General features: G+C 43.2%; 2 protein-coding genes across 3 annotated transcripts; both read left to right on the forward strand.

The window, feature by feature from the left end:
* Positions 1–704: 704 nt before the first annotated feature.
* LOC112227482 (popeye domain-containing protein 3-like) lies at positions 705–2,845 on the forward strand. The gene is made up of 3 exons (XM_024392302.1): positions 705–1,426; positions 1,524–1,632; positions 2,188–2,845. The coding sequence occupies exons 1-3, from the start codon at positions 924–926 to the stop codon at positions 2,515–2,517; spliced, it is 942 nt and encodes a 313-aa protein (XP_024248070.1). The 5' UTR covers positions 705–923; the 3' UTR covers positions 2,518–2,845.
* Positions 2,846–2,946: 101 nt separating this feature from the next.
* Positions 2,947–13,890, forward strand: LOC112227442 (blood vessel epicardial substance-like). Of its 2 annotated transcripts, XM_024392274.2 has the most exons (9): positions 2,947–3,481; positions 4,153–4,429; positions 6,103–6,227; positions 6,898–7,085; positions 7,256–7,364; positions 7,584–7,751; positions 11,287–11,428; positions 11,840–11,887; positions 12,682–12,782. In XM_024392274.2, exons 2-8 carry the CDS (start codon positions 4,165–4,167, stop codon positions 11,878–11,880), a joined length of 1,038 nt encoding a protein of 345 aa, XP_024248042.1. In that variant the 5' UTR covers positions 2,947–3,481; positions 4,153–4,164; the 3' UTR covers positions 11,881–11,887; positions 12,682–12,782. The 2 variants fall into 2 exon arrangements, with proteins under 2 accessions (XP_024248042.1, XP_024248038.1); XM_024392270.2 differs by lacking the exon at positions 11,840–11,887 and having other exon boundaries at positions 12,682–13,890.
* Positions 13,891–16,335: the final 2,445 nt, after the last annotated feature.

Below are 16,335 nucleotides of genomic sequence, written 5' to 3' on the forward strand. Positions count from 1 at the left end.
GGATTTGGACCCAGGGGATCTCTGCATGTGATTGCAGCATGTCCTAAATATTTCACACTTCCTGAGTTTTCAGTCCTCTGCAGCTCTGTGATTCTCAATGTCACCTTGACTGTCTGGTCAGGTAGGCAGCAGCTCACCAGGGGAAACTGCAGTGGGTTCTTTTAGCCCAGATAGATCACTGCTGCCTCCCTGCCTCCCTACTGCTAGTCTACCACTGTGATTTATGATGTCCTGGTCTGAAAACAGAGAGATCAAGGAGTGAGAAAGACACACAGATACACACACAGACACACATACACAACCTCTTATTAAAGTTGAGCTTTTTTATCCACCCTACTCACCTTTACACCTATAACAAGTAGTGGAAGTGTTACAGCCCTACTGAGTTGTTGGAGACCACCTTCTGTCAGAGACCTTGGAGGCTTGTCATTCATCATCACAATCTTCTCTTGATCAGGCAAATTCATAACCCCATCATCACAGTATATGTTTCGTGAGTTTGAGAATGATCTGAGATTTGCATTGAAAGGTAAACATGTTAGGCCTAATTGGTGGTGTTGTGTAATGCCATTTGCTCAGGCTGTAATTTGTTGAATGGGTAATTTGATATCCGTACATCTTATATCTCAATATCGCATTTCAATTATTGGATATATCCTAGACGTCATGTACATAGAAGATATGGTTTGGTTGAGCCCGATAGAGCTTTAATCAGTTGGATGTCAGGACCAAGCGGAGCAGTAGGCTCCTTAGCCACCCCCGTCCCGATACCCGGGTCATATTTTAAGAGGTGATATCATCAAAACTTAGGGCGATTAAATCGATTAAATGTTAGGGTGGAAGTCTCCGTGACGTTTCACTTATTAGTTTTCTCTTACCACCTCTCTGTTTTCGAAAAAGTGACGTGCTCCCCACGCGCGACAATGGAGGTGCCAGAATTTTTCCCACCTCCTAAAAACTTAACGGCGGCTGTCGTGCACCCATTATGCGAAGAATGGAAGGGGGGATCCGAGGTTGCCATCTTCCACCTCGCCAGTATCTTCCTTGTTTTGGGGTTCATGGGAGGGAGCGGGTTCTATGGGCTCCTCTACTTGTTTACCTTTCTGACGCTCGGTTTCTTCTGCACAACCATTTGGTCATGGTCGGACGCGTGCACCACCGACACCTTTTTGTGGAATTTCGCTCTCTTTGGGGTATGTGCAGTTCAAGTTATGCTTGTCGCCTACCGACTGAGGAACGTTACTTTCGAAAAGGAGTTTCAAGATCTGTACAGCTACCTGTTCAAAAAGCTGGGGGTGTCGCTCACCCACTTCGGCAAGATAGTCGCCTGTTGTGAAGGGGACATCCACACCATAGAGAAAGACCACTGTTTTGCCATGGAGGGCAAGACTGCAATTGATAAGCTGTCCGTTCTTCTGTCCGGCAGGTGCATCTGAACTTCACTTTGACATTTTATACAACTGTATTTGATGTTATGTCATATAAAATCGCCTAATGTCCCACTTTTTTTTTTTTTTTTACAGAATTCGTGTGACAGTAAATGGAGAGTTTTTACATGACATATATCCTTTCCAGTTTCTCGATTCACCTGAATGGGACTCGCTCCGGCCGTCAGAGGAAGGACTTTTCCAGGTAAATAGTAAACTGATCGAATAATGCTACTTTGGGCTAATGTGTATGGCATATACACTAAGTAAACAAAACATTAAGAACACCTGCTCTTTCCATGACATAGACTGACCAGGCCAATCCAGGTGAAAGCTACTGTATGATCCCCCTCTTGAAGTCACTTGTTAAATCCACTTCAATCAGTGTAGATGAAGGGGAGGAGACAGGTTAAATAATGATTTTTAAGCCTTGAGACATGGATTGTGTATGTGTGCCATTCAGAGGGTGAATGGGAAAGACAGAAGATTGAGGTGCCTTTGAAATGGGGTATGGTAGTAGGTGCCCGGGGCAGCGGGTTGTGTCAAGAACTGCAATGCTGCTGTGTTTTTCACGCTTAACTGTTTCCCGCGTGTATCAATGATGGTCCAACACCCAAAAGACATCTAGCCAACTTGACACAACTGTGGGAAGCATTGGAGTCAATATTGGCCAACATCCCTGTGTGGGTGCAGCTCAATATTAAGGTGTTGTTAATGTTTGGTATACTCAGTGTATAAGCGTTAGTGTTTTCTTTCCCAGGTGACCCTGCGTGCAGATAATTGCTGTAGGTACGTTTCTTGGAGACGTAAGAAACTGTACCTACTCTTCGCCAAACACCGCTACATCGCCAAGGTCTTTGCGCTCGTGGTGCGGAATGACATCGCGGACAAGCTGTACTCCCTCAACGACAAGGCGTTCGACAGCCGCGGGTTCCGATATGATCTCCGGTTACCCACCTACTGTCACGTGCCCCCGTTGCCTGAATTAGACCGGACAGATGCGTTCCTACGAGTCCCAGCGCAATATGACCATGGACACCGTGCCCGTGTCCCTATAACTATAACAGCACCGAAAGAGACTGTGTCGTGACTGGAACGGAACTCTTTGATGTTTGCTTTTCATTAATGGATGTTGTTTTTGTCTGTTTGTTATCCTCAAGTGCTTAGGCTATAGATAGGGCATAAGCTATGTAATTTACGCATCAACATAGAATACATTGTAGCACATCAAGTAACCCTCCACTTGGTTTCCCATACATAATGCAATAGGCGCGCGTGTGTGTGTGTGTATGCGTGTGTGTGAGAGAGAGAGATTTTCTCTGCATCAAAATACCAGCGAAATGTTACCCCTGATTTCTGCTTATGTTTTATAGTGCACTTTACTATCTGTCTGTCTTAAATTGAGACTGTATATTCAATTTCCTTACTGAGTTTTTTTGGTCGATATTTGTGTTTAATCGTAATAACTTATTAACAATGCAATGTAACCCTATACGTTTTGTATCTCGAATAACTTTCATTAAGCCTACAACATTTTCCTCCGGGAGCGTGAATGTCTGTCGAGCAGCCAACAGGTGAGTGTCAATCACTTTCTCGCGCTGACCATGGCGCTGACCTTGGTGCTGATCTCATTAATACCTGCTCTTGTCAACCTCATCACGCAGCTCATGTCACCTCTGGAGGGGGAAGGGGCACTGTTCAATTAGGTTTACCAACATCTCGAAACACATAACACGATTCACTCGACGGGCTTCATAATATTATTTTCTAGGAGTTGCTGGCTGCTAGGCTATATTTTCAGTTAATGGGACGTTTTACCTCCCCCTGTTGGCGTGCCCGGACTATGCTGGTGCGCAGCGGCGGGGTAGTGTTGACTGCTGTCCCCTCGCCTTGCCCATTTTAGTCAATGCCTGTCAGTTCACTGGAATGCGCGACTCACATTGTGCAGTCCCCCAGCTCGCGAGGACATACATTTATAGCTCCTCATTACGTGTCCATTGATTTCTATTCATTATCCTCTCCAGCGACGCCTTTGATCGATTGTTGTCAGATTGGTAAGTTACATCTCCAATTATCTGTTATCTTACTCTGACTGAGTGGTGAAAGGAAAGTTACCGCTATTTCTTAAGACGTCTGCCGGTGCGTCCCGTTAATTTTCTACATGCAGAGTATTGTAGCCGACTCATTTCGCACTTTTTTCCATTTCCATTTCACAATCTATATCAAATATTGTCGCGCGTTAATCGGCAGATCCGCTCAAAACCCAGTTGAGGTTGATATTTTCCCTGGTCTTAAGTGAAACCTTTCAATATCACTCCAGTGCTGTATGATCGGTGTGATGAATTCCCAGACTATTTACAGTATTACATATGTTAGTTGATGAATCAAGTATTATGTTGACAGTGTCAGTAGGCCTATAAGCATCTATAAAGTTATTCTAATGCATAAGTACATCAAATAAAACATTTGGAAATACAGTAATCTGTTAAGAAAATCTGTTGAAACCTGAGGATATTGAGATTGTGATAGTGACAAACTGATGTACACTATGAGAACGGCAGCAGTGTGAATTGAAATTTCAACTGCAAAAATCTGCTGTTTCTACCATCAACACTGTAACACTTAACTTGAAAGGTACCAACATAATAATACATTCATAACCTCTACATACCCCATTCATAAGCAGTACATAAACAACCACAACACCCTCCCCACCTCTCTCTAGGTGAGGATCAGGATGTCTTCCTCTCCAGAGATGACCAGTAGCCTGTTCTACACCACCCTGGCCCCCCTGCGGTCGGCAGTCCCTGGGTCTGTACCCGGGGCTGGAGGTGGAGGTCTGGTGATGCCCACCATGGAGCCCAACATAACCTCCTGTGAGGAGTGGGAGGAGGCCCATCACCTGCTCTTCCACCTGGGGAACCTGTCTCTCCTCCTGGGCCTGGTCATCCCCACCACCCTGACCCTGCACATGATCCTGCTGCGCCTCATGCTGATGACAGGTGGGTCCATACTGGCCTCTGCTGGCCCAGATTACAGTCCAACTCGGTGGTCATGAAACGATTTCATTACACACTTTTCAGTTTCATTACCAGCTCTACCACCACAGTATCTCTCCCTTCTCTCCAACGTATCCACTCGTTCACTCCCTCGCAAGGATTCATATGCATTGAATTGCTGTTAGAAATATGATATAAACACTATAGTGAGTGAACGGGTCCACACTTCCTGGAGAAGGGGGAGTTGCTGTGGTAGTACAGCTGGGAAAAACACTGAGTAGAGTGGAATGACATCATATCGTGACCACTACAGTATGTTAGTGGTAGTACAGCTGGGAAAAACACTGAGTAGAGTGGAATGATATCATATCGTGACCACTACAGTATGTTAGTGGTAGTACAGCTGGGAAAAACACTGAGTAGAGTGGAATGATATCATATAATATGACCACTATGTTGGTGGAAGTACAACTGGGAAAGACACTGAGTAGAGTGGAATGATATCATATCGTGACCACTACAGTATGTTGGTGGTAGTACAACTGGGAAAAACACTGAGTAGAGTGGAATGATATCATATCGTGACCACCATGTTGGTGGTAGTACAACTGGGAAAGACACTGAGTAGAGTGGAATGATATTCATATAATATGACCACTATGTTGGTGGAAGTACAACTGGGAAAAACACTGAGTAGAGTGGAATGATATCATATCGTGACCACCATGTTGGTGGTAGTACAACTGGGAAAGACACTGAGTAGAGTGGAATGATATTCATATAATATGACCACTATGTTGGTGGAAGTACAACTGGGAAAAACACTGAGTAGAGTGGAATGATATCATATCGTGACCACCATGTTGGTGGTAGTACAACTGGGAAAGACACTGAGTAGAGTGGAATGATATTCATATAATATGACCGCTATGTTGGTGGAAGTACAACTGGGAAAGGGACTGAGCAGAGTGGAATGATATCATATCGTGACCACTACAGTATGTTGGTGGTAGTACAACTGGGAAAGACACTGAGTAGAGTGGAATGATATCATATCGTGACCACCATGTTGGTGGTAGTACAACTGGGAAAGACACTGAGTAGAGTGGAATGATATTCATATAATATGACCACTATGTTGGTGGAAGTACAACTGGGAAAGGGACTGAGCAGAGTGGAATGATATCATATCGTGACCACTACAGTATGTTGGTGGTAGTACAACTGGGAAAGACACTGAGTAGAGTGGAATGATATCATATCGTGACCACCATGTTGGTGGTAGTACAATTGGGAAAGACACTGAGTAGAGTGGAATGATATCATATCGTGACCACCATGTTGGTGGTAGTACAATTGGGAAAGACACTGAGTAGAGTGGAATGATATCATATCGTGACCACCATGTTGGTGGTAGTACAATTGGGAAAGACACTGAGTAGAGTGGAATGATATCGTATTATGACCACTACAGTATGTTGGTGGTAGTACAGCTGGGAAAGGGATTGAGCAGAGTGGAATGATATCATATCGTGACCACTATGTTGGTGGTAGTACAGCTGCCTACTGGAGTTTTTTTCAAGCTAGTTTAAAAATGTACCGCTATAGGGCAATATGAGGATATAAGTCAACCAATAATAACTCAAGTGTGCTTTATTACTTCCTGTCCCTGACAGGAAGCTGTCTGTTCATCACCTGGGCAACACTGTACCGGTGTAACCTGGATGTCATGGTGTGGAACGTGGTCTTCCTGCTGGTCAACTTCATGCACTTCTTCTACCTGGTCTACAAACGCAGACCTGTGAGTTCTGCCCCAACCCAACACAGTCCAGTTAGAGGCAGACTGTGGTCCATTTATATACCGTACATACATACAGCTACGAGTAGGTACAAGTTGCCTGGAACAGTTATTTTGATGAGGACTTTTGGAGATGAGTTTTCCATTGTGTCTCTCAGTGGTGAGACAGCCAGTCACATCCAGCCAGTCACACATGGCGTTGGGGCCACTCTGTCTCTCTCTACCTAAATGAGATGCAGGTCTTTCAAATGCACTGCTGCCACCAGGGGACTTTCAGTGTGTAGAGGGCCTTCACATACCTGACCACCTCTCCTCATAACGAGGAAGGAAGTTATCTATACATCTATATTGCTGTCCTCTTCACTCCCATGTCTCCACTCCTCCCTCCACCTACTAACACGGAATGACATACATGAGTGAATTATGTCCTATCAATTCAATATCAAGGATGAGTGGAACTAGGTGGCCCTCACTTTATATTGGCTGCTGTGGTGACATTGTATTAAAGACCCTAAAATATACTTCATGCCTGGTCCTTTATGATACGCCCTGTAGTCATCCACCCTGAATCAGGAGCCTAGCTCAAGTCACGTCAATCATCCATCATAACGCTTTATATTCCCCTCTACCAGCTACAGACAATGAGCTGTAACCGTGCTGTGTCTTCTGTCAGATTAAGATTGACAGGGAGCTGAAGTCAGTGTACAAGCGGATGTTTGAGCCCCTTCACGTGCGCGAGGCCCTGTTCCAGAGACTGACGGGCCAATTCTGCACCATCCAGAGCCTGAAGAAGGGACAGGTGTATGCTGCCGAGGACAAGACCTCCGTGGATGAGCGCCTCAGTATCCTCCTTAAAGGAAAGTAGGTATCACTCTGAGACATCTCCCTGTCAACTATCTACCATGTCATTCCATCCCCGATTTTCCATGAATGGTGTTTGAGAAAATAAGGTTTAACATTATCTGTGTGGATCTGTGTGCATTTGATCCGTCCATGGTCATCCATGTTGACTATACGTTTTTGTGTAACAGAATGAAGGTGTCATATCGAGGTCATTTCCTCCATAACATCTACACCAACGCCTTCATTGACTCCCCTGAGTTCAGATCAACCCAGATGAACAGAGGAGAAAAATTCCAGGTAACTAGACACTCAGATTATTGAATGTACCATTTATTTATTCATTGTATTTTTTTTTTATTTTTTTATATATATAACCCATTTTACCACTTACCCATATTCCAGATCATAGTGTATCCATACTGGGTAGACCAAACAACACAAGTACTGTTGGCATGATTAGGTCATGATAGGGCAGGTTTGATACCGTCATGGTATCAACCTGTGATTCATTTACAGGTGACCATCATGGCAGAGGAGAATTGTAAATTCCTGTGTTGGTCCAGAGAGAGGCTCACCTACTTCCTGGAGTCTGACTCCTTCCTGAACGAGGTGTTCAGGTACCTCATTGGCAAAGACATCACCAACAAGCTGTACTCGCTCAACGACCCCACTCTCAGTGACAAGGTGGGTTTAGTCACTGTTCAGAAACTGAGACACTGTAGTTTCTATTTTCTACAAACATACACAGAATGTACAAAACATTAGGAACACCTTCCTAATGTTGCGTTGCACCCCCCTTTGCCTTCAGAATAGCCTCAATCTGTCGGGGCATGGACTCTAGAAGGTGTCGAAAGCATTCCACAGGGATGCTGGTCCATGTTGACTCCAATGCTTTCCACAGTTGTGTCAAGTTGGCTGGATGTCCTTTGGGTGGTGGCCCATTCTTGATACATATGGGAAACTGTTGAGTGTGAAAAACCCAGCAGCGTTATAATTCTTCACACCAGTGAACCTGGCACCATACCCTGTTCAAAGGTACTTAAATATTTTGTCTTGTCCATTCACTCTCTGACTGGTACACATACACAATCCATGTCTCAACTGTCTCAAGTCTTAAAAACCCTTCTTTAACCTGTATCCCCTTCATCTACATTGATTGAAGTGGATTTAACAGGTGACATCAATAAGGGATCATAGCTTTCCCCTGGATCCACCTGGTCAGTCTATGTTATGGAAAGAGCAGGAGTTCCTAATGTTTTGTACACTTTGTACACAGTGTAATTGTGATTTGGTCATTAACCTTCCTAAATTAAGAATTGTCTCCTTAGATTCAATTATTATAATAATATTTTTTTTCACCTTTATTTAACCAGGTAGGCAAGTTGAGAACAAGTTTTCATTTACAACTGCGACCTGGCCAAGATAAAGCAAAGCAGTGTGACACAGTCTATATACAGTGTGTGCAAATGAGGTAGGATAAGGGAGGTAAGGCAATAAATAGGCCATAGTGGTGAAATAATTACAATATAGCAATTAAACACTGGAGTGATAGATGTGCAGAAGATTAATGTGCAAGTAGAGATACTGGGGTGCAAAGGAGCAAAATAAATAAATAACAGTATGGGGATGAGGTAGTTGGATGGGCTATTTACAGATGGGCTATGTACAGGTGATCTGTGAGCTGCTCTGACAGCTGGTGCTTGAGGGAGTTAGTGAGGGAGATATGAGTCTCCAGCTTCAGTGATTTTTGCAGTTCGTTCCAGTCATTGGCAGCAGAGAACTGGAAGGAAAGGTGGCCAAAGTAGGAATTGGCTTTGGGGGTGACCAGTGAAATATACCTTCTGGAGCGCGTGCTACGGGTGGTTACTGCTATGGTGACCAGTGAGCTGAGATAAGGCGGGGCTTTACCTAGCAAAGACTTGTAGATGACCTGGAGCCAGTGGGTTTGGTGACGAATATGAAGCGAGGGCCAGCCAACGAGAGCATACAGGTCCAAGTGGTGGGTAGTAAATGGGGCTTTGGTGACAAAACGGATGGCACTGTGATAGACTGCACCCAATTTGCTGAGTAGAGTGTTGGAGGCTATTTTGTAAATGACATCGCCAAAGTCCGGGTTCGGTAGGGTAGTCAGTTTTACGAGGGTATGTTTGACAGAAAGAGTGAAGGATGATTTGTTGCAAAATAGGAAGCAGATTCACAATTTAATTTTTGGATTGGAGATGCTCACTCTGAGTCTTGAAGGAGAGTTTACAGTCTAACCAGACACCTAGGTATTTGTAGTTGTCCACATATTCTAAGTCAGAACCGTCCGGAGTAGTGATGCTGGACGGGCGGGCAGGTGCGGGCAGCGATCGGTTGAAGAGCATGCATTTAGTTTTACTTGTATTTAAGAGCAGTTGGAGGCCACGGAAGGAGAGTTGTATGGCATTGAAGCTCGTCTGGAGGTTTGTTAACACAGTGTCCAAAGAAGGGACAGAAGTATACAGAATGGTGTTGTCTGCGTAGAGGTGGATCAGAGACTCACCAGCAGCAAGAGCAACATCATTGATGTATACAGAGAAAAGAGTTGGCCCGAGAATTGAACCCTGTGGCACCCCCCATAGAGACTGCCAGAGGTCCGGACAACAGGCCCTCCGATTTGACACACTGAACTCTGTCTGAGAAGTAGTTGGTGAACCAGGCGAGGCAATCATTTGAGAAACCAAGGCTGTTGAGTTTGCCGATAAGAATGTGGTGATTGACAGGATCAAAAGCCTTAGCCGGGACGATGAATACAGCTGCACAGTATTGTCTCTTATCGATGGCAGTTATGATATCGTTTAGGACCTTGAGCGTGGCTGAGGTGCACCCTTGACCAGCTCTGAAACCAGATTGCATAGCGGAGATGGTACGGTGGGATTCTAAATGGTCGGTGATCTGTTTGTTAACTTGGCTTTCAAAGACCTTAGGAAGGCAGGGTAGGATAGATATAGGTCTGTAGCAGTTTTGGTCTAGAGTGTCTCCCCCTTTGAAGAGGGGGATGACCATGGCATCTTTCCAATCGTTGGGGATCTCAGACAATTTGAAAGAGAGGTTGAACAGGCTTAGTAATAGGGGTTGCAACAATTTCTGCAGATAATTTTAGAAACAGAGGGACCAGATTGTCTAGCCCGGCTGATTTGTAGGGGTCCAGATTTTGCAGCTCTTTCAGAACATCAGCTATCTGGATTTGGGTGAAGGAGAAATGGGGAGGCTTGGGCAAGTTGCTGTGGGGGGTGCAGGGCTGTTGACCGTGGTAGGGGTAGCCAGGTGGAAAGCATGGCCAGCCGTAGAGAAATGCTTATTGAAATTCTCAATTATCGTGGATTTATCAGTGGTGACAGTGTTTCCTAGCCTCAGTGCAGTGGGCAGCTGGGAGGAGGTGCTCTTAATCTCCATGGACTTTACAGTGTCCCAGAACTTTTGGAGTTTGTGCTACAGGATGTAAATTTCTGTTTGAAAAAGCTAGCCTTTGCTTTCCTAACTGTCTGTGTATATTGGTTGCTAACGTCACTAAAAAGTTGCATATCGCGGGGGCTATTGATGCTAATGGAGTAGGCCACAGGATGTTTTTGTGCTGGTCAAGGGCAGTCAGGTCTGGAGTGAAGCAAGGGCTATATCTGTTCCTGGTTGTACATTTTTTGAATGGGGCATGCTTATACAAGATGGTGAGGAAAGTACTTTTAAAGAATAACCAAGCATCCTCTACTGACGGAATGAGGTCAATATCCTTCCAGGATACCCGGGCCAGGTTGATTAGAAAAGGCCTGCTCGCTGAAGTGTTTCAGGGACAGTGATGAGGGGTGGTCGTTTGACTGCAGACCCATTACGGACGCAGGTGATGAGGCAGTGATTGCTGAGATCCTGATTGAAGACAGCAGAGGTGTATTTGGAAGGCAGGTTGGTTTGGATGATATCTATGAGGGTGCCCGTGCTTACGGATTTGGGGTTGTACCTGGTAGGTTCATTGATAATTTGTGTGAGATTGAGGGCATCAAGTTTAGATTGTAGGATGGCTGGGGTGTTAAGCATGTCCCAGTTCAGGTCACCTAACAGCACGAGATCTGAAGATGGATGGAGGGCAATCAATTCACATATGGTGTCCAGGGTACAGTTGGAGGCAGAAATAACATAATTATGATGATGATGGTGGTGGTGACACCGATGATGATGATAACGATGACAATGTTTACATGAACAGGCAGCGAAGAAGATGGAGCGTCAGCCCAGCCTGTGCTCCCAGGTCTCTATGATGCAGATGAGGAACAGCATGGGCAGCACCAGTGACACCGATGACATCCTGAACCAGATCCACCGTGGAGGCTCCAGTGGCTCTTCACATCGTAAGTTTCACCACCTCCCATCAAGCTGTGATCCAATGGGCCATCTGTCAGTATCCAACAACCTGATTAGCTATTGAGTCTGAAAAGGACTGACACTATCATGCCACCTTTTAATAGTGACAAAGTTTTGATTCACGTGGATCTTTGCCAGGTCAATAGTAGCTGTTAAACAGTCCCTTAATTTACTTAAATCATGAGGCATTATGGGTATCCGCGGTTGAGTCCGTCTTCGTCTTTTAGCCCTCATATCCTCTCTGGTGTGTGATGTTAACAGACACTAAATCCTGGTTTATTCGGGGTTTAGCTCCAATCTGACAACATTGTTTACCAGGTGTTGTGTTTTAGTTAGTTATTCTCTGACATTGTTTCTCCTGTCCCCTCCACCTCCTCCTCCTCCTCCTCCTCCTCTAGCTGTGAATCAACCCACTCTCTTAGATCACACCTTGCCCTGAAGGGGGTGTAAGACTATCTCTTTTCTCTCCCTCCCCCTGCCCTCAAATTCACCTTCCTAATGCCTGAGTCCCAGATCCGTTTGTGCTGTCTTGTCAACTATCATTTGACGTGACAATGACATAGGAGTTGGCAAGACAGTTGAAACAGATCTGGGACTCAGGCTAGTTCATTCCCTCAAACCCAACCCTGAATATTTAACCCTACAGCTCTGCACTATGTTGCCTGTTCTAAAACGAGTGATCCCCGGTAACCTGGTTTTGTCGTTTTAACATCTTCAAAGTTCAGTGTTTAAGAGTAGGACATCATTCATTCATATCATCCATCCTGTAGTAATAGTGCTGCTGTACAGCTCCTACTGGGACATGTTCAGTATTTAGACATACAAGACACACTTTAACCCCAATAGCTTCTACATTATCCTGTTGCAATTTCCATATCAAATGTAGGGGTTGAATTGCAAATGTGAGTGATATGTCTGGAAAAGGATTCAGAATGATTTTGTTTTCTTACCATGTTGATTTAACTTCACACTGTCTTCCCCCTGTCTCCAACACAAACACACACTATGTGAAATTAGGGCCTATCTGTGTACTCTGTCAAATGTGTGGTTGTGATTCTGTTTTGTTTTTAAAGTATTATCATATGAGTCAGAATGAAGGCTTGTGGAATTTGTGACCTATGATAACCTTGTTTGTGTCACCTTTAGGGTGTGTTCGTCTGTGGCCATATGAAAACACACACACACAGTTAGATAAAAAACACCTCTATTCCCACGCTAACCGGTGTGTCCTTTTTCCCAGAAAAATCTCCTGCCTCCAAGACATCCAAAACGATGAAGCCCATTGAAGAAAAAATAGAAGACGACGTCTTTATAGAGTCTGAGTCAGACTCTCCTGTTAAGAAACGCCACACCCCCACGACAGCCATAGAGGTGTAAGGAGATGTGACATTATCCTACAACACCACTGACCACCCACCTATCCTGTAATCTGAAACAAGCCCTGGTTAGTTATGGTAGAATAACTTAAACAATAGCTTGAAAAAGGCTTTTACATGATCAAAATATCTATCTACATATAGCTGGAAAACCGAACTGTAGATTTTGGCATCTCACGTTGTCTTGTAGTGTTTGGTATTATTGTGAGTTTGTAGCTGTCTCTTTTTAAATCCTGTTTGATTGGATGTTGTACAATGCCTTTGCTTAGCTCTTATACTCAGTGAGTGTTCCAAAAGTATTACGTGTCACAACCACAACATTTTAGTGTAAGCACAACCTCTGAGGAAGGTTTCTTTTAAACCTTTTACTCATTGTGTGTCATATTGTGTGATTAATTCTCTTATTTATGCACTGAGCTTCTGCAGTGTTGTGCTTCGATGAATGCAGATTTAACATGTTAAACCTCCTGGTCAATGCTAACCATTTGAGGCTGTTGTGCTGTTTTTTTTCCACAGTGTACAAGTTTGGGATCACTTTTTTATGCCATGATAGTTACCTTATATTAATTACTCAGAGGGAACACTTGAAAAAGAAATCAACAGAAATGATGGATAGCTCGTAGACCTCTGCTTTTTATCCTATAGCGCCCTCTAGGAGCTATCATGAGTACTAACGGTTTATTTTCTCAGTCTGAACTACTGTCACTGTTTAAACCAGGTCAATGTTCAAACTCATTCCATGGAGGGCATGTTTTGGTTTTCCTTCCAACTAAGACCCAGACAACCAAGTGAGGGGAGTTCTTTACTAATTAGTGACCTTAATTCATCAATCAAGTACGAGGAGCCAAACAGAAACTCGGCCCTCTGTGGAACGAGTCGCATCCCTGAAAGATCAACCAGACCAAAAGAAGAGGTTAGCAACAGGCTTTATTATTTCAGTCAAATAAACCTTTTGAATATCTCAGACAAACCATGATTGATGTAACAAAAAAATGGCTTTGAATACAATGAATGAATTGAATACAATGAATGAATTGAATATAATTCATTCATTCAGGCCAACAGGAAAACAATAAAACAGATATCAGTGCTCTTTTGAGACGTTAAGACTTCTGCTTTGGAGGAACACTTGATTGTATAATACAACCACAGCACTGAAAAAAACATACATACACAAGGTTTTATTTTTGAACAAAAACGGGAGTCCATCACATCACAATATGTACTGGATGTGGGCTACACAACAGTCTTTGGGGCATATACAGTGCCTTGCGAAAGTATTCGGCCCCCTTGAACTTTGCGACCTTTTGCCACATTTCAGGCTTCAAACAAAGATATAAAACTGTATTTTTTTGTGAAGAATCAACAACAAGTGGGACACAATCATGAAGTGAAACGACATTTATTGGATATTTCAAACTTTTTTAACAAATCAAAAACTGAAAAACTGAGCGTGCAAAATTATTGTATCTCCACAATAAGTGCTTTGGTTCAGTCTGTATCCACAGGGCTGCCTCAACTGTTACAGAAATGTTGCAGAATAGTTGGGGTCAATTCCATTTCCATTCAGTCAGTTCAGGATGCCAACTGAAATTTCAATTCCATTTTTTCTAATTGCTCTCCAAATGGACTTGACTGAATTGAAATGGACTCCTACCCTGTTACATAACCATGAGGTAGTGATTCACTGTTGCTTACCTGTTATTAATTGATCATGAATTCACATGATTAGATGATATGATCCATACAAGGTTAAAACAATATCAGTAGTTACATCAATCTCTGAGGATCAGAGAGCTTACAACACATAATTCACTGAGGTGTTAAAGTTGTCATATAAACAACAAATATGACTAAATCATACATTTTTTGTCAGATGAGTTTGACAGAAACCACAGTTCCATATGTCCAGCAGTGATTTGATGACAGTAAAAAACATTGAACATTTCTTACATAATCATCGTTATTTGAATCTAAGGAGAAATTCATAACTTACGATAGTGATGAAATTACAACTACTACTTGAGTGTGCAAAACATTAGGAACACCTGCTCTTTCCATAACATAGACTGACCAGGTGAATCAAGATGAAAGCTATGATCCCTTATTGATGTCACCTGTTAAATCCACTTCATTCAGTGTATATGAAGGGGAAGAGACAGGTCAAATAACGATGTTTTAGCCTTGAGACAATTGAGACATGGATTGTGTATGTGTGCCAGTCAGAGGGTGAATGGGCAAGACAAAATATTGAAGTGCCTTTGAAATGGGTTATGGTAGTAGGTGCCAGGTGCACCTGTGTCAAGAACTGCAACGCTGCTAGGTTTCCCACGCTCAACACTTTCCCGTGTGTATCAAGAGTGGTCCACCACCCAAAGGACATCCAGCCAACTTGACACCAACAGTGGGAAACATTGGCGTCAACATCGGCCAGCATCCCTGTGGAACGCTTTCGACACCTTGTAGAGTCCATGCCCTGACGAATTGAGGCTGTTCTGAGGACAAAAGGGAGGTGCAACTCAATATTAGGATGGTGTTCTAAATGTTTTGTACACTCTGTGAAATAGGCCTGTGTGTAGGATTTCACAGTTTGGTCCTTTGTCTTAGTGATGTGACCAAGGAATGCTAAGACAAACAGAAACCATAATGTAAACAGAATATAAATGACCAGAACTGACCACTAGATGGTGGTATGCACTTACAATAACACACAGGTTCACACAGATGTGGACATGTCTGTTTACAATGTAACATGGACATAATAACAGTATGTATACCTAGAACTCAGAGGTAGTTACTAATATCAGTACATACGTCTATAGAGTTGAACACTATATCGATATCACATGGTTTGCTTAAAACAAAAACACATTTAGTTCTATGATGATGATTCAACTCAAAATGAAAAGTAAACTTTTTGGTAAGTTCCCTGAGAACATTCTTCCTCCTGCAAGAAAATATAACACTTGAGTCCTCCAGGGATCTAGTTTGGTTTGTGCTAATCTTTGATTATATATGATCTATGATTATAACACGTATTCACTGTCAGTAAACATAGTAGAGCCTAGACGTTCAATTCATAGCTGCATTACAGAACATATCTGGGCTTTGTTTCATGCAGTATCATGCCCTTCAGTCACGCAGTCAGAAGATTGAAGGCAAACATTTCACCCCATTGATTATTTGTCATCTTACACTTCCTACTAAGGTCATTCGATTAGATGAAGTTTGATTTGTCAACACACATGAAGAAGTGACTGCTCCGCTGACACACTGAGAATCCCTTTTCACAGTCAGTCAGTGCAGCTGTACCCTGTGGGAGAGAGAGTACTGTATGGTCATGATATATGGTGTGGGTAAAGTTAGAAGAAACATAAACCAATGTCTCCTTATAAATGCATTGAACATACATCTTAATATTTACATTGAGTATTCTTATTGATGAGGATGAATGAGACCATGAGGAGGCAGGTATACTACTTCTTCACTGCCCTGAACAGACAAATGATCATATTAGC

The sequence above is a fragment of the Oncorhynchus tshawytscha genome, linkage group LG03 (genome assembly GCF_018296145.1).
Source record: "Oncorhynchus tshawytscha isolate Ot180627B linkage group LG03, Otsh_v2.0, whole genome shotgun sequence".
In the NCBI taxonomy this organism is placed as follows: domain Eukaryota; kingdom Metazoa; phylum Chordata; class Actinopteri; order Salmoniformes; family Salmonidae; genus Oncorhynchus; species Oncorhynchus tshawytscha.